Genomic DNA, 26,249 nt, shown 5'->3' on the forward strand with positions numbered 1-26,249 from the left:
CTCTCTCTCTCTCTCTCTCTCTCTCTCTCTCTCTCTCTCTCTCTCTCTCTCTCTCTCTCTCTCTCTCTCCTTTCCATACTTGAATTATAACTTCATCTAAGGACAGGGTCGTCAGGCAGAGCACATGGGTAGGGAGTTTGTCTCTCCCTCCCCCGAGGGCCCTTCCAGACAGCATAGTCCTAAACAGAGGACTTCAAGTGACCACTTTCCTATCACAAATTAACTAAGCCCTCTGTTCTTCCAAAAGCCCTTATCCAGAAATGTCCTTGGGACTTTTCAAAAAGAGATACAAACCCACACAATCTCCTTTAGTTTAGTTGGGTGGTATCAGCTGACCTTGAACTCACTTTCTCCTATCATATCATTCTCCCTCCCAGTTGTTCTCACAGGGGACCTTAGAGAACAAGCCTGGAACTTCAGACCCCACCATGCTGTGCTTCCTCCCTTCCCTCGGGTGTTGATAAGGCTTTTGCCTGAAGGGTAATTTGACTCAATACTTTTCTCTTGAGCCCCCTTCTCCTCTCAAACCCTAAAGCCCAACAAAGAGGAAGCACCCTGGTGAGTGGAGGAACCACAGATGGACTCCCTGGAGCTGCCCAGTCCCCTGGACTCTCGTGAGAGAAGATGAACTGGGGACAGGCCCTTGCAGATGTATAGTTTGGGGCTCCTTCATGTCACATTCTCTGCCTCTTAGCCATCAAGATGTGAAATCAGTCTCAGCCATACCCCTTGACAATCATAATATTCTGCCTAAGCACATGAGACCACACACACACATATACATATACACATAGTGTATAAGTGTGTGTGTGTGCGCGTGCGTGCGCATGTGTGCCTGTGTTTGCTTGCATGTGGAGGGCAGCAGTTGATATCAGGTGTCTTCCTCAAGCTCTCACTTCCTTACTTTTTGAGACAAGATCTCTCACTGAGCCAGGCTCTCATTGGTTTAGCTAAGCTGTCTATAGAGCAAGTTCAGAGAGTTTCCATCGCCCCAGCTCAGGGATAATAAGTTCATATCACAACACTTGGCTTGATCTATGCAAAGGACTAAACTCGTGTGTTTGCGCTTGCATGGCACACAAGTACTTTATAGACTGAGTCACATCCGTATCTTTTCCTGGTTCTTTTTAGTACTTCTGTTGGCTGTCAAACACCACATGAATGAATCCGAACATGCACACTCAGCTAGGAACTATTGAAAAGTATTGGGAAGTATTTTTCTAACTTCTGATATAGAATGATACTAGTATTAGTCTGGTTTAATATTTCTGCCTACTTAACCTTTATATACTTCTATCAACTTACCTTTTTCCTGATGTTTTTGTTGCATTTATGTCTAAGTTGGTGTTTAATAAAGGTCAGTGTCTTAGTCAGGGTTTCTATTCCTGCACAAACATCATGATCAAGAAGCAAGTTGGGGAGGAAAGGGTTTATTCAGCTTACACTTCCACACTGCTGTTCATCACCAAAGGAAGTCAGGACAGGAACTCACACAGGGTAGGAACTTGGAGGCAGGAGCTGATGCAGAAACCATGGAGGAGTGCTGCTTACTGCCTTGCTTCCCCTGGCTTGTTCAGCTTGCTTTCTTATAGAACCCAGGACTACCAGGCCAGGGATGGCACCACCCACAGTGGGTCCTTCCCCCTTCATCACTAATTGAGAAAGTACCTTACAGCTGAATCTCATAGAGGCATTTCCTCAAGGGAGGCTCCTTTCTCTGTGATAACTCCAGCTTGTGACAAGTTGACACACAAAGCCAGCCAGCACAGTCAGCATAAAGGATTTTGATCTTACCAGATTAATAAACATTTCTCATCTATGAAAGTTTATCTTATAAGCTTTTCATTTTAATGAATCATTTATTTCACAGTGACCCACACATCTGCCTATGAGTGCTTACTTCTTAACTGCTGTAACAGGCAGCTGCTGAGACTTGGCATAAGGACAATGCCCAGCAGGGCCATCTTCCAACATGTTCCAAGTTACAGGTAGGTCTCACAAGAAGAGGTTGACAAAGGCTAGAATCCATGATCTAGACTCCATCAAACGATGCTTCTTCAATGAATCTAGCTCCTTTGTGGGTGACCTGACAGCACCTCTAATCACACACTGCTGCTCTGGGGCCTAGGAAAGTAGATCTGCCCATCTCCAACCATTCACTGGCAGCTGCACCTCTTAAGTGCTTAGGTGAGCGAGGGCTTCTGGGTCAGACTACAACACCTCCACATGAAAAACCTCCTGTGGCCCATTCTATGTTTTCTCAGGAAGCATGGTTATTTCCAGAGTCCTTACGCCAAGCACTGGCACAAGCATCTCCAAAAGCAGATGTTCACAATTTCCCAAACGTTAACTTGCCAGACACTGCCAGATGTATCAACACAGCCAGAATCTCCCCTCGATGAGCTGATGATTGAGTTTTTTGAAAATTCCTACAACACAATCACCAACAGTAGGGAATGCTTATAGTAAAACATCTTGAAAAGAGAGAGAGATGACTTCCAGGTGAGGGTGGATGTAGAACTTAGTGACTGTTCACCCTCTGCCCATCAGCCTAGCACCTCTCAGAAGCAAGACTCACAGGTGAGCATGGCCAATGGAGGGACTGCGTGCACACTGCAGGATGACCACACTGCAGGATGACCACACTGCAGGATGATGACTGAGGAATTCTGGTATAGAAGACACACCCTCCTATAAGAACCCCAGGTGAACACTGCCAGGGCACATCATGATCTCTCTCTTTTAAAAAAGATTGTGTGTGTGTGTGTGTGTGTGTGTGTGTGTGTGTGTGTGTGTGTGTAAGCCCAAGCAGGCAGTAGAGAGCATCAGATCCCCTGGAGTTGTGATTATAGGCTCATTGTGAGCCACCATGTGGGTGGCGGGAACCAAATCCAGGCCCTAAACAAGAAAGGAAGTGCTCTGAAAAGTTCAGCCATATTTGCAGCCCCTGTGCATGGTCATACATCCTGACTACCTGAGAGTTCACCCCATGTTCCCATCACCTATTCATTCTTGTGAACCACAGAACAAAGACCACACAACCACATTCATGTAGTCCCTCCTGAGAATTATAGGCAATACGACAGGACACAGAGCTAGTATGGATAATACTTTACTAGAGCTCACACAAGACTGGGCCTTCCCACTCTGGAGCCTGCATACTGGGGAGTATGGATCTTTGGGCTAAGCTGCTCAAAGTGCAGTGAAAGATTGTCTGGTTAGAAACATGGCAGAAAGAAACAAGGGAAGAAAAGGACTTTGCTGAGGACAGGAAGCTGACATTTGGAGGCTTGAGTGAAAGGGGAGACAAGGAGTTCTTGTATTAATGAAAAGACAGAGGAAAAAAAAATGGAAAGATTGATGAAGAGAAGTTACTGGAAGCTAGCTGTGGCCCGGTCAGTGTCCACGGTGACAGGCGCACTGATAGATCTTCCCTACCAACACCGGCACTCCATGCATGGTCTTACTCATTGCCCCACGTGGCCTGTTTTAAGTACACAGGACTTGGAAGGAAGCGGCTGGTCTTCATATAGGCAGAGATCTTCCTCAGGCCCTGCAGGTGAGAAGGAGAGACCAGGGCCTCAGCTCTGCAAACGCACTCTAGGACCATCCAAGAGACTTTAAAATCCAGAGGGAGAAAACCCACCCACCACCCTGCAAAATCAGCCCCACCATCACCACACCAACCAGCAGGGATGCTGAGGTAGCAGAGGTTAAGAAATGTCCTCAGTCTCCCATGGCTAAGAGGGTCAGCCCAGCACTGTGGCTGCCACTCTGCTCCCTGTGCACTCCCTCCTCCCTCCCAGAGCAGGCACTGTCACTCCTGGCTGCAATGACATGCCTGTACTTAAAAGAAGCAAGGATCCAGAAAACCGAAAGGGTTGAGAACGTGCCTGTGCGGCTTGGAAGAGAGTCCAGGAGCCACCCAGTGACTCAGCAAACCCTGAGTGTAAGCAGAGAAGGCCGAAGAGACTGTAAAGCACGAGTGGCCAGCTCCAGCTGTTCACCAGAAGCTAACAGGTCTCCACTTGAGCCCTGAGCACAATCCCACTGAGCCCCTACCAATCTCATCTCTAGCTCTGATGCAGTGGAGTGGGATACAGGACCCCTCGTCAGAGAGTGCACATTTCCAAAGATCAAGAGAGAGCCAGAGCTACCAGTCCCCAACAAGCCACAGCCATCTGTGTTCAGAACCAGGACCTCTGCACTCCCCTCCTCAGCTATACCATCTCTTGCACAGTCACAAGGTCACTCCATGTGGATCACAACCACAGTGATGAGAGCTAACTAAAAAAAGACACGCATCTCTTAATGGCAAGTGGGAAAGGAGGAGTGCTTCTAGGCCGAGATCTGTTGCTATAGCAATGCCTTGAACATACAAAAATGAAAAAAAGTACATCTTGTTGGTGTCAAACCAGAGAGTTCAGTGTGGATCATGGTTAACTGCGAGGTGAGGGCCAGGCAGCCATTAATATCACAGGCGTCTCATGGTCTGTTGTGCCCCCCTACCTACTGGCTTCACTCAGTCCTGGGATGGAGGGACAGTTTTACACATCCAGCTGGGCCCGATACAGAGGGAAATTCCAAAGCATCTCGGTAAGGATAAAGTATGACCTCATTTCATAGGGGACACAATGGGAGCTGGAGGAAGAGCGGGAGGAAAAAAGCGCACCCACCAAAAGAACTCAAGATGAAGTCTTCCACAGGAGCAGCCCTGAGTCACAGTACTTCACAGGTCAGCCACAGGACTGACAACACCAATCAGATATTACCATGGAGTATGTCTTGGTCCTGCACATCAGTCTGCCTTTCTCTCAGCCTAACGGTTGCAGGAGCAAACACATTCTTCACATATTCTGCATACTGCAGGTCCTGGGCCGGAAACCCAAGCTGTTTAAAAGCCTGACTTTCTTTTTGGCACAAATCGGGAAGAGACACTGAATGTTGCTCTTAGAAGCCAAAAGCAGTTGGGAGCCCAGAACAGCCTCTACTCGTGCTAGGATGCTGAGCAAGTAGCTTACCCTACACAGTCTCAGGTCCCTATCTGTTCATCATGACAGCTAATTCTATCCAGGTTGCCTGCGTGTGGCAATGATAAATTGACTCCGCAGATCTAGGAGGCTGAACATGGGTCCTGGCAGAAAGTCAGTGCTCAATAGATCAGAACTAGGGAAGCAACCTGGAAAGGGGAAAGGGAAGAAGGACATCCAAGAGGAAGCAGGATCAGGGCATCACCTCAAAGCGGGCCACAAAGTCCATCAGGTTTGGGAAGGCGTCCAGGCACTTGGGTTCAAACATTCGATGCTGATCAAGGACATCATAGACGAGGAAGTCTGCAAAGGTGATCTGCAGGAAGTGACAGTCAGTGAGGGTCAGTGAGGTGGGATCCGGATGCCTGGGAAGAGTGGCAGCCCCTCCTCCCCACCTGCTACCCTCTCTACCTTGTCCCCTGCAAACCATGGCTGCTTCCCCAGGAACTCCGAGTAGAGTTTCAGCTGATCTGGGAGGCCCTTCAAGAACTCTGGCTTCCGTTTCTCCTGAAGCAGAAAATAATAGCTGTCATAACCCTCATGCAGGCCCTGTGGGAGAAAGTGTGGCTTTGCCCAGCTGTGCAAAGGAACAGGCATCTTCCTAATTCTGGGCATGCACCATTTAACGCTTCACCACTTTAATAATCAGACTCTTGCTTGGTAGCAGGCTTCATCTCTCAGGGGTGCCTGGAATGGAAATGCCACTGTGTCCCTGAATCTGTCATGACTGATGTCTAGCTCAGCACTGCCTTCCAGGGTAGCAGGCAGGTTCTGAACAGAGCAGTCCAGTGGAAGAAGGAAACCCAAGTATTTAACAATCTCAAGAGAAGAGACAACATGATTTCAAAGAGGGATCTCAAAGAATAGAATCTGAGAAGGGTGAACACAGTTGAACAGCATAGGGTGTTGAAAGAGACAGTGGTTCTCTAGCTGACCGCGAGCTCCAGCAAGAGGCTCCGAGTTTTGCTACCACTAAGAACTCAGCTCTGAGAAATCTGTTGGGTAGATTTCTAAATACCCATGACCTTTTGCCCCTCTGGTTTTCATCTGTGAACCCCAGGGACAAGATGGTTCATGGCAGTGGTCAAGGTCAAAATTGAAAAGAATTGAACATATGAATTTGCTATGTAGGAAATGAATTTGCAGCCCTTGGTATCATGACAATACTGCAAAACTTCTTGGAAACGGTATGTTGTACTTGTTAACAAAATGGGGGTGGGGCAAGAACTGTTGGCTGGATAGGAGAGCTTGATAAATCAGTATGGGTGGGTTCACATTCCAAAGAGGACATGCATGGAAATGAAAGCAGGCCTTTCCTTGATTCCTGCTGCAAACCCTGTCTATACCAGACAGTGCAGACTCACAAAGTCAGCGCTGTAGCAAAGCGTGCCCATCTGAATTCGAGTGTCCATGACCTGTTTCTCCAAAATGTCCACACGGATCCTCTCCTCCTCTGTCTCTCCACCTGCAGCACACACAGCCCAGACTCACTCTCAGCAGCCCACCCTTGCCAAGACCAGGGTAGGTAGCCATGGTCCCCCACCCTGCAGCCAGCCCCACTCACACAGGTTGTGCTTCCGGCCAAGGTAGCGCAGGATGGCATTGCTCTGGGTGACCTTGTGTGACCCATCAATTAAGTAGGGCAGCTGGATGGACAAGCAGGGAAGGTCAGATGGGATATGAAGTCCCTTCATCCCTTCCCTGGGTGAGAGCATACACAGGGCCTGGCACTCAGTGTGCCTGCCATGGGAAGCCCTCCATGGGCACAGTGTGCACTGAATGGGAGAGCTGGGACACAGCCCATCACAGAACACTGTGCAGCCAACAGGGATGGAGCAGGAGAGCAGAAACACTGATCCTAAACCCTCAGCCAGGCCAGGAGATGAGGTGAGATCACCATGTCTTCCCCAAACCTCCCCTTCCCTGCACCTACATTGGGAAAGTCCAGGTCCAGCTTGAACTTGTCATTCAGCCACTGGCTTCGGTCATAGTCAGGAGCTGTGGTGGACAAGAGGATGTAAAAAGGACGTCACGATGTCTAAGCCCCCTTCCCAAGAACCTTCCCAAGAAGTCAAAGGCAGGACCCCTTGTGCAAGGAATATGCAGTCTGACCCAGTAAGTCTTTCCAACCAAAGCTACACACTTGAATAGCACAGCTATGTAGTGAGTAAAAGCCAATCCAAGCCCAGGAGCTATTGAATGGCTATAGGCCTTTCATGACTAAGGCTTACAAAAGCACTAGGCCTGCAATGCCTGTAGTGGGCAAACCTCACCCAATTACAGTCAGAATAGGGCCAGCATGTCACAACCATGATTCTATATTGAAAACCAAAGCTGCACCCTCAAGGAAGTTTCTGGAAGGGATAAGCTCTGGGTTTGCCTGAAGGAGATCCACAGAGCTAAGAACCAGAGAGATAGGTAGAAGCTGCTGGGCACCAGTGGACAGAAGTTGGAGATGAGTGTGACCAGAAGAATGTCATTACCGTCCCCCATGGCGTATCTCTTCTCTTCATAGCCTGTTTCTGTGTATTCCAGGAGCAGGCGGATGGCGTGACCCAGCTGTGAGAGATAGCAGGTAACAAAAGTCCGTTAGTGAGATCCTTCACCACCTCTAGGGACGCCTTTCCACCTTTCACTCAAAAGAGAGGAAGAGAGGTGGGGGAGAGGGAGAAAGGCAAGGGCAGAGTTTGGACTGGGGGTGTGTGGCTCTGACAGAGACAGGTAGGGAGGGGCTCAAGGAAAACCTGATGGGAATCTTCCTCGTGGAACCAAGCCTGTAGTCCGACTTTGTGTTCTGACCCTGGGCCCTTCCCGCCTAGCAGCCCAACCTTCCACTCACTCCACGGATATCCCAATAACCCAGAGTCACGGGCATGATTTCTATTCCAGCCTCAAAGACTGTGCAGTCAGTCACTGGTCGGGAAAGACTCTGCAATGCTCAGCTGATGAGCCTGAGAACAGGTCCGGAGCTGCTCTGCCCCGCCCCAAAGGAACCAACCGGGGAACCATAAAGCCCAACCCACTGTAACAAGTAAAAGCCAATCTAATTCCAGGAGCTATCATCCGAAGGCGGGTCTGAGCTTTCAGATACCGAAGGCCGTGATTGATTGGCAGGCCTGCTTCCATCTGCCCCCTGCTGGATCCTCAGGAAGTTGGCAGTATCCCTGGAGACAGGCCAGCTAGGACCTGTTCTGCCCATCTCCTTTCCTGGTAGATCAGTTTTTCACACCTAGACTCTGGGAATCTGGGCTCAGATCTCAACATATGCATAAAAAGGCATTGCCTCAACCTGAGAGTCTGTTCTTGTACTCATCCTGGAAAAAAAGAGTTCTGCCAGTCTGACAAACTCCAGACTTCATTGTCCATACAACCTGGAGGTACAGGAGCAGTGAAATGGGAACAACCCAGGACAGGGCCAAACAGAAAACCAAGCAGTCTCTGTATTTCTCTTGGGGGACCTGAGGCTGTCTCAATTCCTTTCTTATTGCTGTGACAAACACCATGATCAAGGCAGCTTGCATGGCCATCGTGGTGAGGAACACAGTAGCAGGGGAGCAGGCAGGCATGGGGCTAGAGCAGTAGCTGAGAGCTCGCATCTATCTGACTCACAAGCAGGAGGCAGGGGAGAGAGAGAATGAGGGAGGGATGGAGGGAGGAAAGGAAGGAGGGGTAACTGAGAATGGAAAGGAGGGAGGGAGGAAGGAGGGGTAACTGGGAATGGGTATGTTTTTGAAATCTCAAAGCCTACCCCAGTAACACACCTCCTCCAGCAAGGCCACACCTCCTAATCCTTCCCAAACAGTTTCACCAACTGAGGACCAAGCACCCGACTGTATGAGCCTAGAGGAGGCATTCTACAGGGTCATCAAGGTGGTGACTATATAAATTAATAGGCACTTTGGCCATACTTGCGAGCCAAATCCAAGAATGAAACACAGAGGCCTTGTGAGACTGAAAGAGTCCCACCACCATGGACAGAACCCCAAACTCAACGGCAAAGTAGCCTGGAGGGACCAGATACCTCTCCTGATTCTAAGGGACAACAGGATGCTGTCCGGAGAGGACCTTGAAGGACTCTGCAGAGGACCAAGTCCCTTAGAGTCGAACTCTCAGCTATCTAACTCATTTCTGCCCTGGCCGCAGCTCCTGGCTTATGTATATCTGGGCATAAGAGGGTTGCTCAATGTCCTTCATCATGGCACCTGTGGTTAAAACTCACAGACAAAATCCTACCAATGTCAGAGAGCCCCGGTTCCCTTTAATCAGATTCTTAGCATCAGTGATAAATGAGTTTGAAAACAGACTTGAGGGGAAGGGGCATGGGGATGGCTCACTTGATAAGTATTTGCCAGACCAATATTAAAATATCAATACAACCCATGTGACAAAGCTTTCATGGTGGCAGGCACTTCCCAGAGCTGGGGAGGTGAAGGAATACGGCTCCAGCAGGGTGAACTGCCTGGGGGGCCAGTTCGGCTGACTCAACAGACTCCATGTTCAGTGAGAGAACAGTCTCAAAAACTATGTACAAAGTGATTGATAAAGACACCAAATGTCAACCTCTAACCTCCACATACATGTGTATACATGTGTGTTCTCAGGAACACATAGATATAACCCAGGGCTCAGCGACAGGGAGTCAAAATTCAGCTCAACGAGGAGGCAGAGGAATGAGTAAGCACTTGATAATTGCTGTGAAGTTGGGAGTGATTGAGGCAAAGAGGGAGGACAGAGTGGAGCAGAGATCCTCTGGCTGCCCACAGGCTTCTGTTAGAAACTCGCTGGTGGATCTGAACAGGCAGGACCAGGCACAGGCGAACAGAGGTTAAGTCAAGGGTTCCATGCCCCGCTTTCATCTTGAACTACTCCTCCTCATCTGCTGAGCCTGTTTATTCCAGAGGCACAGAGATGATCTGAACCAGCGGGGATGAAGCCCACGACATAGGTCGCAAGCAGTCTAGACACAGATTCTACTCTCTGGGAGTTGAAGGGCCACTCTGGGGAGAAGTCACTCTATCCTGACATTGGTGGGTCCTGAATAACAGTGTTCACTCAGTGCAGTTGTGTGTTATGTCTGGTGGCAGGATGTGGAGTAAACTGGATTGTAAGCAGCTTTGACAAGTTGGAAGGGGAGACACAGAGCCTGTGTAGACAAGCCACAGCCTGGCCCTGTCCAACAGGGGGCGTGAGATGGTGCAGAAAGGCCTGGCTAAGCAGGTTCTCCGCACCTGACTGGAGAAACTTCAGAATGTCTTTCTGGCTACACAATGACTGATACTCAGTATTTTCTCTCTGGTAAGTTCAAGTGAAGGCCTCTGATCAGACCGTACCCCATTTCTAACTTGCACCCAGACCCTCACACATATAGGCTGAGCTAAGTAAGGAGCAATGTTGCACAGGATGACATCATTCCAGGTGACCTTGGGCCTGATTATGTCACCAATAGGATGCTATTGGCCTTGACAGATGCCACTCTCTCCTGTGTGCCTGGTGGGATCTTCCTGCCTTGGCCTATTCTCTCTGTCTCTCTCTCTCTCTCCTTCCCATAATTGAGACACAGCTTCTTCTAAGGTCAGGAGAGTAGGCAGGGAGCTTGTCTTCCCCTCCCTGATAAAGGGCCCCTCTGAGCATCGAAGCCCTATATGGAGGACTGCATCTAAGGCAAGTGACCACTGTCCTATCTGTCTTGTACTAACAGGCCCTTTGTTCTTTCAGAAGCCCTCATTCAAAAATGTCCTCAAGCCTTTGCAAACACTTGTTTAAATCAGAAACACAAAATAACATAGTGCCTTTTAGTCTAGTTATCTTAGTCTGGGTGATAGCAGCCAACCTTGGACCTGGTCCCTAGAGATGCAGCCCTTCCCCTCTACTTCCCCACAGGGGATCTTAAAGGAACAGGCACTGCTCTCCCTAGAGGAGTCTGAAGCATCCTCCTTCAGACCCCACTGTGTTGTGCTGCCTGCCTGCCAATGGTTAACAACACTCTTGCCTACAGTTAGCTAGACTCAGCACCCCACTTCTCTTCCTATACCCAAAACCCCAACAAGGAGGAAGGAGGCTGGGACCCTGAAAGACTCCATGGACCAGAGATGGCCAGTCTCCTGGACTCTCCCCATGAGATGACATGTGTCTAGCTCAGTGACAGTCCACTGACCCTAGAAATAGGGGGGAACTAGGCAAAGAAGTGTAATGAACAGTAAATAATGACAGACTGACACAGCCAACTCCCATGCAAACAGGTATCTTTTTTAAAAGAAAGCCTATCCCTTCTCCCAGTCTAGAGTCAGGAAGCACAGTGAATGGAGGGAGCCCACTGGAGTCTTGCTACAGCTAATCGTGGTTTGTCTGCAGTACACGTGCTGCCTCTGGGCGAGGCCCTTGGGTGGATGTTCTCATCTCTTCTGAGTACAATGTTTAGGGATCTTTTTCATCTACAGTCACCATCTTATTTTGTCCTCTCCAGGACAGAAGGATGAAGTTGCTCTCAATCCCCTTCTTCTATAATCACGCTTAAAATTTCAAATCTAACATAGCTTTACCGTAGTTTGCCCTTTAATGGGAGCATCTGAACTGGGGATGGGGATGGTAAACCACCTATTGCTATTTCCTTTCTTGCTTGTTTGTTATATTTACTGTGGTAAATTTTGTGGCATCACATTTGACCTTGTGCCAGTGCAGTATTGCCCTGAGCATTAATGGTGGCAGCTGTCCCCACTCACCTTTCCCTTTTGTGACACTAGAGGCTTGTCAGTTTGCCTTTCCCTCCAGCCTCCAGAAGCCACTGCCTCTGTGATATCTGCTGTCCTCACATGTTACAGCTTGAATACAGAGTGTCTCCCACAGGACCGTACTCTGAACACTTGAGTAGAGGTGGTGGCTCCATCACTGGGTATGAGAATGTGTGAGAGACTGAGACATAGCTGCAGGAGGGGGATGCCTGGGGCAGTTCCTTGCAGAGGTGTGGTCTATGGTTCCTGTGTGTCACACTGTCTGCCTTTTCTCCGCCAAGAAGTGGAAAACAGCCTCTGTCATGTCCTGGCCATCATGATATTCTGCCTAAGCACATGGTGCCGAAGGACTGTGAGCCGAACTTCACAAAATGCCAGCCGAAATACATCTTTTTCACCCTTAAGTTGTGTCCTGTCTGGTATTTTATCAGAATGATGGGGAAAGTAGTTAATATGAATAAAATTGTAAAGTGTGTGTGGATTGCTTGTTTGTTGTTTTGAGCAGTTTTAATGGCTCAAGTTTCATCTAAGTTTTATCATGGGTTAAAATAGCTCTCCTCTTTAACACTAAAAACTATTCTGTGTTTCTACCCAGCGTTTTCTTTTTACATTCATTTGTAAATGGGTTCATGGGTTGCATCTCTGTATTATTCATCTGAATAATGCTTCTTTGAACATGGACACACAAATACATATTTGGGGAGCTGGGGAGATGCCTCAGTGGTTCAGAGCCCTTGCTGTTCCCAGGGGACCTCCATTTAATTCCCAGAATCCACATCTTCTGGCTCCAGGGCTCTGATGCCCTCTACTGGTCTCTATGAGTAGAGACCTGCACTCCTGTGGCATATAAACATACACTCCAACACATGCATAAAAGTAAATGTTTAAAAAAAATACATATTTGAACTAGCCATGGTCGCACATACCTGCAACTCTAAGGATCCAGGAGGCTTAGGCAAGACAACAAGTCTGAGTCAGCCTGGGCTACCTAGATAATTCCAGGCCAGCTTGAAATAGAGAAATTATGTCTCAAAAGGCCAATATAGCTATTTAAACCCACTATATATGGTACACATAAATTATATATTTATGTGTGTATATGTTATATGTGCACCACAAGTGTTAACTTTGCATTATTTTGAGTATATACATAGAAGAGGAATTGATACATTAGTAATTTTATTACTCATTTTATAAGGAACAGAGTGATTTTCACAGTAGCTGTAGCATTTTCCATTCCCAGAGACAAAGCAAAACATTGCAATTCCTCCATACAATCACTATCTGCCATTATCTACTGACGGTGACTAGCCATAAGTGTGTAAAGCAGATATTCAATGTGGTTTTTACATTTCTCTAATGATAAATGACTATGGGCACAAAAAAGTAATGGTAATAAAAGATATGGTAATATCTTCTCAAGAAAAAGAAAACTCCCTTTAGTCCTTTGCCCACGTTTGAGTTGTTTGGTCTTCACTTTGCTGCAGTCACTGTGTGTGGAGCACATTCACTGGGACATGGCCATTCATTGTATGTTAGCTATGACTTCTACAGATCCCCAGAAAAGACCAGGAAGGGCTGGGGAGGCGGCTCAGTCTGTAAAGCACTTACCTACCGTGCAAGCACAATGACCTGGGTACAATTCCCAGCACCTCTGTAAAAGCCAGGCTAGGACGCGTGTACCTGTCAGTTTCAGTGCTGAGGAGACAGGAAGAATCCAGGAGCTTGCTAGCCTGATAGTTTAGTTAAATAAGTAATGGCAGAGTTCCGTGTGAGACAAAATCTCAAGGGAAAAAAAATGAAGGTAAAGGGTAGTTGAAGATTTGATGTTGTCAACCTCTGATTTCCATATGCACACGCAGTCTCTCATTCTCTCTCTCTCCTCCTCTCCTTATCTTCCTCCCTCCCTCCCTCTTTTATTCTCTATTAATACTTGTGTCTAGCTACTTAACTTATCATAATTCCCTTTCCCTGTTATTTCATCTGTGCTTGTTAATGTTTAATAAAGGTCAGCATAAGGGATTTTGATCTTACCAGATTAATAAACATTTCTCTTCGATGAACTCTTATCTTACAAAATTTACCTTTTAATTAATCATTTATTTCACAGTGACCCGCACATCTGCCTATGAGTGCTTACTTCTTAACTGCTGTAACAGGCACAGCTGAGACTTGGCATAAGGACAATGCCCAGCAGGGCCATCTTCCAACATGTTCCAAGTTACAGGTAGGTCTCACAAGAAGAGGTTGACAAAGGCTAGAATCCATGGTCTAGATTCCATCAAAGGATGCTTCTTCAACAAGTCCAGCTCTTTTGTGTGTGAGGTGACACAAAACAGTCACAGCAGGATGCTTATATACTGCTCCACAGGCTATCCAGGAAAGGAGGCCTGCCATCTGCAGGCGCTCAGGGGCAACTGTGACCGCTTATGTGCTTAAATGAGAGAGAAAGAGCATCTGGATTAAACTACAACACCTCCACATGGAACATCTTCTGTACCCCATTCTATGCCTTCTGGGGAATCCATGGTTATTTCTGGATCACTAATTTGCAGCATTGGCAAATCCATCTTTGTGGGGGGTGGGGAAAGCAAATTTTCTTAATTTCCTGAACATTGACAGTATGCCTGACACTGCCATTTATATCAGAGATCAAAAGTTCAACAATGTGTGGATCCTTCAAAGGAGCCTATGATTGAGTTGGGTGAGAATACCCATAGGACCAGTCACAAAGGGTGGGAAGACTTATAGGGGAACGCCTTTGAGAACAAATGAATATTGGGTCCAGGAGAGACGTCCGGATAAGGACAGATATTGAGCCTAGGGCCTGCTTACCTCTTCCCATCAGCCCAACCTTTCTTCGAAGCCTGACACACAACAATACATGGCCAGTGGAGGTTTTGCATCCAGTAGGGTGAATGAGGAGCCCTGATACAGAAGGAGCACCATTCTGTAGGAATCCCAGCATCAGAACCATCAGAAGACATTAAGGTTCATATTTGTTCTTAGGCTCTGCTCGACTGAGAGCTCCCATCACGGTCCCACTACCCAGATCTTCCTGTGAACAAAGGAACAAACACTACTCCAACAAGTCAAAGAAGTCAGTCTATGAGCCACTGGAAATAAGCCAAGACACAGAGTGAGTGTAGTTCAGACTTTCCTGGGGATTGGACAAGGCTGATCTCTCAGGCAAGAGTCAGGCATATAATGTCAATTAAGTTGCTCCAAGTAAAACCAAGGACCATCTAGTCAGAAACCAGACAGAAACAAAGAAATGAAGAGCTGACCTTGCAGAACCTTCACTGCAAATAGGGTGTAGAGGGGAGACAATGGTCCTGGTACAGGAGCAAGAAATGGAAGCAAAAGACTGTTACAGAGTGGGCAACAGGAGCCAAGTATGGTCCAGGGCCACAGCTGCACTGATAGATCTTCCCTACCAACACCGGCACTCCATGCATGGTCTTACTCATTGCCCCACGTGGCCTGTTTTAAGTACACAGGACTTGGAAGGAAGCGGCTGGTCTTCATATAGGCAGAGATCTTCCTCAGGCCCTGCAGGTGAGAAGGAGAGACCAGGACCTCAGCTCTGCAAACCCACTCTAGGACCATCCAAGAGACTTTAAAATCCAGAGGGAGAAAACCCACCCACCACCCTGCAAAATCAGCCCCACCATCACCACACCAACCACCAGGGATGCTGAGGTAGCAGAGGTTAAGAAATGTCCTCAGTCTCCCATGGCTAAGAGGGTCAGCCCAGCACTCTGGCTGCCACTCTGCTCCCTGTGCACTCCCTCCTGCCTCCTGTAGAGGACACTGTCACTCCTGACTGCAATGACATGCCTGTACTTGGAAGCTGTACCTGGAAGCAAGGATCCAGAAAACCGAAAGGGTTGAGAACTGGCCTGTGTGGTTTGGAAGAGAGTCCAGGAGCCACCCAGTGACTCAGCAAACCCTGAGTGTAAGCAGGAAAGGCTGAAGAGACTGCAAATACACAAGTGGCCAGCTCTGCAGATCAGGTATGACCATTGTGTATGTCTTGGTCCTGCACATCAGTTGGCTTTTTCTCTTCCTAATGGTTACAGAAGCAAACACATTCTTCATATGTCTGGCAAGGCACAGGTCCTGGACAAGAAACCAGGATGTACAGAGACCTGACTTTCTTTTTTGAACAAATCAGAAAACACTGAATTCTGTCTATTGAGCTGTGCTGAACCTAGGCATTCCCCGAGACCCTGTTGTATGGAGAAGGAACACAGCTCCTTCTCTAAGACCAGGGATGTTCTTGGCTGAGCTGATAATGGCCTAGTGTTAGAGCCTTGAGGACTCTGTGGCTTCTGATCCTGAAAATCCAGGTCTTGCCACTGTACAGGGCTATGGTTATCTGTCCCAAGGTCACTGTATGCTCAGATTATATTGTTCTTAAGATATTCTGTTTCCCTTTTGCAACATTGCTTCCTTAGCTTTTAGCTGACTACATCCCATTTCTCCACTGGAAATAGTATATAAGATGGCTATATGTCTTCATGACTTTCCTTGGCATAAGACAAAGCTCGTGCAAGACCTGCTAGCCCCAGCCTTACCTTCACTATCTTTTCTATCTTTCTCATTTCCTGGCCACTTCCCACTTAGGACCCTGTCACTGAAGAACAACTAGCTGGTTTAGGTCCATTACCATTAGCAGCTAGAGGCAGTCAGGAGGAGCCCAGAACAGCTTCAGCACATGCTAGGATGCTGAGCAAGTAGCTTACCCTACACAGTCTCAGGTCCCTATCTGTTCATCGTGACAGCTAATTCTATACAGGTTGCCTGCATGTGGCAATGATAAATTGACTCCGAAGATCTAGGAGGCTGAACATGGGTCCTGGCAGAAAGTCAGTGCTCAATAGATCAGAACTAGGGAAGCAACCTGGAAAGGGGAAAGGGAAGTAGGGCATCCAAGAGGAAGCAGGATCAGGGCATCACCTCAAAGCGGGCCACGAAGTCCATCAGGTTTGGGAAGGCGTCCAGGCACTTGGGTTCAAACATTCGATGCTGATCAAGGACATCATAGACGAGGAAGTCTGCAAAGGTGATCTGCAGGAAGTGAGGGTCCGTGAGGGTCAGTGAGGTGGGATCCGGATGCCTGGGAAGAGTGGCAGCTCCTCCTGCCCACCTGTTACCCTCTCTACCTTGTTCCCGGCAAACCATGGCTGCTACCTAAGGGACTCAGAGTACACCTTCAGCATATCTGGGAGGCCCTATAAGAACTCTGGTTTTCACTTCTCCTGAGATAGAAAACAATTGTCACAACCCTTAGACACAGGTGTTCTAGAGAAAGGCTGGTCTCATAGGGTTGTGCAGAAGAGAAGCCTCCTTTCTATATGGGGCTTGCGCCAGTGCATAGGTTTCTATGTCATGTGTTCCTGTGGTAATAATCAGAGTCCTGCTTGGTAGCAGAGTTGACTCAGAGGTGACTGGAAGTTAGATGAGAATGCCTGTCCCCGAACCTGTCACCGCTGACATCCAAGCCAGGACTACATTTGGGTTGCTCATAAGTTCTGCACTTGAAAATCCAGTGGAACAGGGGAAGCAAGGTAGTTAACAAGAGACAAAATTATTCTTGAAGAATGACACAGAGCAGGGTCAATATTGAGTAGCATGAGCAAAGTTGAACCACGTTTGATGTCGGAAGGGACAAATATCCTCAGGCTGACCATGAACTGCCAATCAGGAAGAGACCCTGATAATTTCTTCTACCCGGGGCTATGCTCTGAGAAAACTGTTAGGTGGATTTCTGAATATATTAGGCTTATTTTATTTTCTTCTGGTTTGAATCTGGGCACTCAGGGAGCAGGCAGATGGTATGTGACCAATGAGGCAAGATGGTCCACTATGGTGGTCAAGTTCAAAGCTGCAAAGAATTCTGAGTACATGAACGTATTATATAGGAACCAAATGCCTAGTCACGGCTGCCACAACAATACCAAAGATTTCTGGACATTGATATAAAGTATTTATTAATAAGAATTGGGTGTGTGTTGGCTGAATTGGGAAGGTCGACGAATCAGAGCAAGTAAGTTCAGATAATAAACAGGACAAGTGTAGATAATAACACAAGCCTTTAACTCCTCCAGCAAACCCCTGTCTGCCCCACACAGTGAAGACTCACGAAGTCAGGACTGTAGACCATGCTCATCTGCATGCCAGTGTCCATTGCCTGGTTCTCCAAAATGTACATACGCATCCTCTCCTCTATCTCCTCATCTGCAGCACACACAGCACAAACTCACTCTCAGCATCCTACCCCAGCCAAGCCAAGAGGGATGGCTTCTGTTCCTAACCCTGCAGCCAGCCTTAACCACACAGATCATCCTTATAGGCAGTGGGATACAGGATATCATTGCTCTGGGTGACCTTGTGTGACCCATCAATTAAGTAAGGCAGCTGGACAGACAAGCAGGGATGGTCAGATGGGATATGGGGTCTCAGCATCCCTTCCCTGGGTGAGAGCAGACACAGGGCCTGGCACTCAGTGTGCCTGCCATGGGAAGCCCTCCATGGCCACAGTGTGCACTGAATGGGAGAGCTAGGACACAGCCCATCACAGAACACTGTGCAGCCAGCAGGGATGGAGCAGGAGGGCAGAAACACTGATCCCCAACCCCTCAGCCAGACCAGGAGATGAGGTGAGAACAGTGTGTTTTCCCCAAACTTCCCCTTCCCTGCACCTACATTGGGAAAAATCCAGGCCCAGCTTGAAGTTTTCACTCAGCTGCTGGCTTCATTCATAACAGCAGCTGTGGTAGATAAAATAATGTGAAAAGCTCTCCTCCGTACATCCTTCCCTTCCCCTGGGATCCTCCCAAAATGTCAGGGCAAGTCCTCCTGGGGTATGGGAATCTGATCTGACTCATTCCATCCTACATCCCACGATTTTACACGAGAATACTCCTTCAAAGGCTGTAGGCCCTACCTGACTAGGGTACACACAAAACACAGGCAAGTGCTAAGCAAACCCTACATGACTACAGGTGGGGAGGGAGCCAGCGCTTCATTCCCAGGGTTATTTATTGAAAACCAAAGCTGCACCATCTTGGAACTCTCAGGAAGGGATAAGCTCTGGGTTCGCCTGAAGGAGATCCACAGAGCTAAGAACCAGAGAGATAGGTAGACGCTTCCTGGCACCAGTGGACAGAAGTTGGAGAGGAGTGTGACCAGAAGAATGTCATTACCGTCCCCCATGACGTATCTCTTCTCTTTATAGCCTGTTTCTGTGTATTCCAGGAGCAGGTGGATGGTGTGATCCAGCTGTGAGAGATAACAGGTAACAAAAGTCACAGTAAAATCATAAACACATGACTTCATCTCCTCTAGGGAAGCCTCCATCTCTATACCTAACAAGAAAACAGGGACAGTCAGAGGCCTGCTGACAGGAAAAGACAGGAGACTCTAGAAAATGCTGAAGAGGAGCTATCTCCTGGAACCAGCCTAACTCTTCAGTGTGTGTCAACCCAGGGCTCTTCCCACTCAGCAGCCCTACCTTCTACTCACCTCCCGGATATCCCAATAACCCAGAGACTTGGGCATGTTTTCTAGCCTTGGAGACTGAGCAAACAGGCTTCATTCAGTCTGGATGATTTCACTTTCAGACACCAGTGCCTAGGGGGCGCTGTCTGCCTGTATGCAGTTCCTGAGCCCTCCCTATCTCACTCCCAAATGAACCAACCCTCATGGCCTGAAGCCCAACTTATCCAGACGGCGGTGAGATCCAGTGGAAACTCTACCATCTTCTGGGGCAGGTCTGAGTATTCAGATACCGAAGGCAGTGATTGGCAGGCCTGCTCTAGTGGCTCTCTGCCTACAGCCCCTCCCCTGCTGGGTCCTCAGGAAGTTGGCAGTGCCCCCTGGAGATGGGCCAGATAGGCAGAGAATGAGGTGGTTCTCCTTCCTTTCATTGCTGGGCTCACTTTTCACACCTAGACTGTGAGAATTTGTCATCCAAGAAGGCTCACCCCTCAATACAAGGGACCAAAAAGTTATGGCCCCTAACCTGAGAGCTTAATCCAGCACGCATCACTGCTTCTGGGACTCTTCTAGTCTGAAAGCTATCAAAACTTCATTGTCTGCACAGCCTAGGGTTACGGGAATATGAAGTGACATGGGAATGACCCCAGGACAGTGACAAACAGCAGAGCAAGCTGTCTCTGTGTTTCCTTTAGGGGATTTGGTTGGAGACTCATCCCTTTCATCATCAAACCCATGAGCGTATAAATCAGTCAGCATTTTGGCCATGCTTGTGAGCTCAGTCTAAGACCCAGGCACAGAGGGCACAAGGACTTCAGGGTTTCTCAGCACCACTGACATCTATTAGTCTGCAATAGAAACCTCACACTCACCAGCACAATGGAGGATATGCAGAGCTCACAGTCAGAGTTAGCTAGGGTGGTAAAGCATGTGCTCAAGGACACAGACAGGGCTGGCGAGGTGGCTCAGCAGGTAAGAGCACTGACTGCTCTTCTGAAGGTCCTGAGTTCAAATCCCAGTAACCACATGGTGGCTCACAACCACCCTCAATGAGACGCCCTCTTCTGGTGTGCCTGAAGTCAGCTACAGTGTACTTATGTATGATAATAAATACATCTTAGAAAAAAAAAAAAGAAGAAAGAGAGAAAAAGAAAAAAAAGAACACAGATACCTCCCCTGCTTCCAAGGGCTACAGACTCCTGTTTAGAGGAGACATGGAGTATCTGCCTAGGTTCTAGGAAGCACAAGGCCTGTCCAGTTCCCTGGCATTAGCTATGTATGGCCCAGACTCCTGATTCATGCATGTCTAAGAATGAAAAAGTGTTTCAAATGCTCTACGCGTCATTGTGGTACCTGGGACTGGAGGTTAAAACTCAAATACCATATCTTACCAATGGTACTCTAGAGCCAAATTTCTGTGGTTTTTAGTGTTTGTCTTACTGACTGTTCTGTTGCTGAGAAGAGATCCTGTGACCATGGCAACTCTTATAAGAGAAAGCATTTAATTGGAGCTTCTCACAGTTTCAGAGGTTTAGTCTATTTATCCAGGGAGCAAGGCAGCACACAGGCAGACAGGGTAGCTGAGAATCCTACATCTGGATGGGAAGGCAACAGGAAGAAAGTACCACTGGGGCTGGCTTAGGCTCTTGAGACTTCAAGCTGACCCCCCACTAAAACACATCCTCCAACAAGGCCATACTGAATCCTTTCAAACAGTATCATTCCCTGGTGACTAAGCAGTCAATTTTGTGAGCCTATGGAGGCCATTCTTATTTGAACCTCCACAGTATCACTGATAAATGAATTTTAAAACAAACTCAGCTGTAGGGGATGACGGCACTGATGCTAAGGTCTTATTCCCCAATTGGTTCTTTTTTTTTTTTTTTTTTTTNGTTTTTCGAGACAGGGTTTCTCTGTGTAGCCCTGGCTGTCCTGGAACTCACTTTGTAGACCCGGCTGGCCTCGAACTCAGAAATCCGCCTGCCTCTGCCTCCCAAGTGCTGGGATTATAAGCATTCGCCACCACACCCAGCCCCAATTGGTTCTTGATCTATCAGTAAAGAAAGCCGGGGCCAACTGCTGAACAGAACGGACAGGCAGAACTTCCAGGTCCCTGGAGGAGAAAGCAAGGAAGGAGGGGAAGAGTTTTTTGCCATGCTTTGGAGGGAGAAGAACCCGGCAGCCATGCGAGGTCTCTGGAGGAGCTGGACCTGTGGCCACTATTACAGGTGGGTGGTTAGGGATGTTTGGCAGGGGCTAGGCGGGACTAGCCATTGATGTTTAGGGCAGGTGGGAGGAGCAGAGACAAAAATGTTAATAAGGGCACGCTTTTCTGGGTGGGAAATAGTAACACACAGCAATTGTGCAAGAAGGCAAGTGGAAAAGGAACAAAGTAGGTGTGTGCCTCTTGTCCGAGGATTCAAGGGAAGCCCGGTGGGGCTGGTAGCATGGTCACTTCCTGGAGCTAAAGCCAAGAAGAACGTAAAACTACACACTTACACTCAGGAGAACATGAAATGCTCTGTTGGTAACAACTTACCAGGTGTTTTAGTTAGGGCTGCTCTTGCTGTGATAAAATACAATTACCAAAAGCAACTTGAGGGAGGTTTACTTCAGCTCCCAGGTCACACTTTATCACTGAGGGAAGTCAGGGCAGGAACTGCAAGCAGGAACCTGGAGGCAGGAATTGAAGCAGAAGCCTGACACAGAAACACTGCTTATTGTCTTGCTTGTCCTGGCTTTCTCAGCCTTCTTTCTTATACCACTCAGTATCATCTGTCCAGGGGTGGATAGCACCCTCCTCCCCAGTGAGCTGGGTCCTCCCCCAGCAATCATGAAATAAATACATTACAAACTTGTCTAATGGAGCCATTTTCTCACTTGGGTTCCTCTTCCCAAATAACTCTTACTTGTGTTAAGTTGGCAAAAACCTAACTAGCACATCAAACATGAGTTTGATTCCCTAGAACTGACATGAAAAATAAGATATGGTAGGGTGCACCTATAATCCTAGTACTGGGGAGGTGGAGACAGGAGGCTTCCTGGATTGTCAGTCTAGCTGAACCAGTGAACTACAAATTCAGTGACAGACCATGTCTTAAAATTAAGGTGGAGAGTAATTGAAGAAGACACCAGATTTCACACACATGTAAATACGTGTGTGTGTGTGTGTGTGTGTGTGTGAACACACGCCCTGATACCTTCATCTCATTTGGCATTTGAATTTTAAGGAGAAGCAATCTCAATGTCTCCCTTTCTTAAAGAAAAAAAAAGGGGAAAGCAGAAGACTGATTGTGACAATTCAGTTTGTCTTCAAATGGCTTCTCAGTCTGCTAAGGCCAGCCTAGCTGCCTGACACCAAGGACACTGTCCGTTGTACCAGTGTTCTGACTTAAAGTCAAAGGACCTTCTCTGAAGGTTCAAAACCAAGAGGTGGAGGCAGGCAACTGGCCTGTGGTTGACTTTGCATGTCTAAGGAAGGTGACTGGCATCAGCAGTAGTGAACCTGGGGAATAGGGGCCTCTTCAAAGGACAGAATAACTCTTCCAGGGGAGGAAAGGACTGAGCCAGAAGAAAGAGGTTGGAACTTAAAACTGAAGTGAGTTTGCAAGTCAAAGGACAAGGCTGCCACGCTGCAGCCCTGGGCAGGACTTCAGATTGTGACCCAGTGCTCAGTAAATGTTCGACACCACAAAGATGTAGTATAGGGAACAGGGGACAGGCAGAGACCATCTGAACACTCAAGTCAGAGAAGGTAGGTCTCTAAGAATGGAAGCACAGACTATGTCACAGGGGCTGGCTGAGTACACCACCTGTGGCAGAATCCACTGTGGCATTTGGATATGACTATCCTGCCAGTCTCAGGTTTCTGGGCTGTGTCCAAACTCAGAAAGTAACTTGAAACTTTAAAGAGAACTTCAGTGAAAGGTTGCCAAAAGCATGATAACAATAGAGAGTGTACACAGACACAAACTCACACACACACAAACTCACACACATGAACACACATGCACGTACACACACATTCATGCATGCTTGAATGAGCACACAAGCACACACAAACGTACCCCCACACAAACGTACACACTCACTAACTCACACTTATGAACACAATACACACAGCACACAAACACATGCATGCATGCATGCTCAAATGCACACACAAACACATAAACACACACACATTCATGCATGCTTGAATGAACACACAAGCACACACAAATGTACCCACACACAAACATACACACTCACTAACTCACACTTATGAACACAATACACACAGCACACAAACACATGCATGCATGCTCAAATGCACACACAAACACACACACAAATGCACACACATGAACATTCAAGCACAAATGCACACACACAAACACACAAGCACACACACACACATACATACATTTCTCTGAACTGTTCTAGTCTCATATACCTTAAACATTTGTCATTCTAAAGTTTACATACCTTAGGTCAGGTGAGGGTGACACATGCCTTTGGTCCCAGCACTTGGGAGGCAGAGGCAGGCTTATCTCTGAGTTGAGGCCAGCCTGGTCTACAGAGTGAGTTTCAGGACAGCCAGAGATACACAGAGAAACTCTGTCTCAAAATCAAAACAAAAGTTTACATACCTTGAACTTAGAAAAAAGAAATTACTGAATTTAACTGAAAAATATTTATTTAATGTTATGAATAATTAAAAGAATCGATTTAAAAATAATTTTTCTTTATTTTTAAATTAAATTTTTAAATTTTAATTAAATTAAAATTTTAATTTATAAAAATTTTTAGTCAGGAACTCACTGTCAAAGAAGAATTTTTTGAAAGACTTAATTTTTATTTAAATAAAAATTCTTAAGTGGTTGCCACAGGTGGAGCAATGAAAACAAAATTTTCAAATGAAGGAGGACAAATGACTTCAAATTAGAAACCACTTTTTGTATATACATTAGTGTTGAAATGAAGTGGTTCAAACATCAGAATGATGAATCAAAGGTTAAAAGAACTTAGGATCTGCCAGACAGGTGAAGGGGTGTGTGTGTGGGGGGGGTGGTGGAACACACCTTTAATCCAAGCACTCAAGAGGCAGATGCAGGCAGATCTCTTGAGTTTGAGACCAGCCTGGTCTACAGAACAAGTTTTAGCACAGCCAGGGCTACACAGAAACCCTGTCTCAAAAAACCAAGATAACAGCTGTTGGGAGCTATTAAGACAACACAATTGTCCTGATCTCTGAATTGGGCCTCTCCCCCCGAGAAGAAAAGGGGGTCAAAAGTGGGCCACCGACGCACAAAAAGCGGGCCACCGACGCACTGCTCTGAGAACAACCACAGATTGTTCCAGCCCTAAGTCAGTGCCGGATGTCCTGACTACAAGATGTACCCTGATACCACCAAATTCCTGCTTCCCAGAGTAGTCGCCAAAAGAAAAAAATTCCACTGCCTCATCCCTCCTGCTGAGAAGTACTTCCCCTTTTGCTTGTGCATTTAAGCCTTGAGCCTTGATGTGAGACCTTGATGCTAATCAGACTGCTTCCACGTGTAGTTCATTGCACTTGGTTCTTGTCTCTCCCTCCCCCCATTTGGTTCTTAGGAGAAGATCCCCTCGAGACCCTCCAATAACTGGACCTGCTGGACAGGTCAAACAACACCTAAAAGAGATCAGGGATTTGAGTTGGCTCACCCCATCTATGAACTGCTGTAGCTTATGAAGGCCCTAGTCCTGCAGGAACAGAGCTGCAGGACCTCGGTGACACCCACCAGGCAGCAACAGGATGGATATCTGAGTACCGATGTGTAACAGAAGCCAGAGTCCTCAAGCAGGCCGATGACTAACGTTAGCTTCCAGGCAGTGCCACAGGGCTCCTCTCAGGGACCCAGCAAGGCTTACTCATCACCTGCCCCACCTGCATCCAGCATCCTGGTGCGGAAGCACACCATAGAGTATGAAAGGTCAGCTTGCTGTCTACCACTCCCTTTCTCTCTCTCTCTCTCTCTCTCTCTCTCTCTCTCTCTCTCTCTCTCTCTCTCTCTCTCTCATCCCACATGTTCCCGGCTGGCCCCTCTCCCTCTTTCTGACCTTTCTGTCCTTTTCTGTTCTCTGTTCTGCCTTCTGTGCCCTCATAGCTCTGCTCTGATTTGTCTGTCTCAACCCCTTTTCTTCCTCCCCTTTCCCCAAATAAACCTCCTTTATACCAGGTCTGTCAGTCACATGGCGAGATTTCTCAGAGGGCACTTGGCATGGGCCCTCCAGTACCCTTGCCTGCTGCCACATTATATTTTATAAAAGCAATGAACATTTGCAAGTAAAACTGTTTGGGCAAAAAGGTATATACCGATTGACACAGCATGACACCCCATAGCATCCACTATGTGATGTTTTTGCTTTGTTTTGTTTTGTTGGTTTTGTTTTGTTTTTTTGGGGGAAGGGGGTAACACAAAAGGACCAGGAGACAAGCGTGTTTGGGGTACATGATGTGAAATTCACAAAGAACCAATAAAAAGTAAAATAAAATAAAATAAAATAAAAATAGAAATAGAAATAATGGTCCAACTATAGTTATAAAGTAGGAAGCAGAAAAGTCAACGAGATGAAAGGTTGTGTGTTCTTAAGAACTGGGTTCATGAAATTTCAAAGCCTCCCCAAACCTAGAGTTTTCCACCCACTGTCACCAATATGCACAGGTGTGGCATACACAGCCACCTGGGAGCAGCGGTGAGAATGGCTGTAATCACTGTCCTTCCTGCCCTGATCCCCTACACATGTGCTATCACAAAAACATATGGTGCTTGGTCCTTGTCACATCTGTGCTAGGACACAGTATGCCAGGGAGAGAGTCAGAAGAAAGAAGTGAGAGGGGGCAAGAAAGGGCTTGTGGAAACGACAGGGCTTGTGGAAAAGAGCGCTGGCTGCTCGGGAGCTCTGTGTACTAGTTTTTGAAACATTTCTCAAGGTCTGGCACTGTAACAACAGCCAAAAAAAAAAAAAA

General features: G+C 47.3%; 1 protein-coding gene and 1 pseudogene across 2 annotated transcripts; both read right to left on the minus strand.

The window, feature by feature from the left end:
- Positions 1-3,096: 3,096 nt before the first annotated feature.
- Positions 3,097-8,021, minus strand: LOC110291412 (glutathione S-transferase Mu 6). 2 transcript variants are annotated; one of them, XM_021158552.1, is made up of 8 exons: positions 7,870-8,021; positions 7,514-7,589; positions 6,964-7,028; positions 6,595-6,676; positions 6,395-6,495; positions 5,442-5,537; positions 5,236-5,346; positions 3,097-3,553 (listed from the first exon to the last, which is right to left on the minus strand). In XM_021158552.1, exons 1-8 carry the CDS (start codon positions 7,903-7,905, stop codon positions 3,464-3,466), a joined length of 657 nt encoding a protein of 218 aa, XP_021014211.1. In that variant the 5' UTR covers positions 7,906-8,021; the 3' UTR covers positions 3,097-3,463. The 2 variants fall into 2 exon arrangements, with proteins under 2 accessions (XP_021014211.1, XP_021014212.1); XM_021158553.2 differs by lacking the exon at positions 7,870-8,021 and adding an exon at positions 7,775-7,863.
- Positions 8,022-15,003: 6,982 nt separating this feature from the next.
- On the minus strand, positions 15,004-19,324 carry LOC110291413 (annotated as a pseudogene).
- Positions 19,325-26,249: the final 6,925 nt, after the last annotated feature.

Source organism: Mus caroli, chromosome 3 (genome assembly GCF_900094665.2).
Source record: "Mus caroli chromosome 3, CAROLI_EIJ_v1.1, whole genome shotgun sequence".
Lineage (NCBI taxonomy): Eukaryota > Metazoa > Chordata > Mammalia > Rodentia > Muridae > Mus > Mus caroli.

Bases quoted from the DNA above. Each gene is read 5' to 3' on its own strand.
- LOC110291412 (XM_021158552.1), bottom strand. From the start codon at position 7,905: ATGCCCGTGACTCTGGGTTATTGGGATATCCGTGGA. The intron at 6,677-6,963 runs GTAGGTGCAGGG...TTGTCCATCCAG, and splicing joins TGGACCTGGACTTTCCCAAT to CTGCCCTACTTAATTGATGG. The intron at 3,554-5,235 runs GTGATGCCCTGA...TCTCACCTGCAG, and splicing joins ACTTTGTGGCCCGCTTTGAG to GGCCTGAGGAAGATCTCTGC.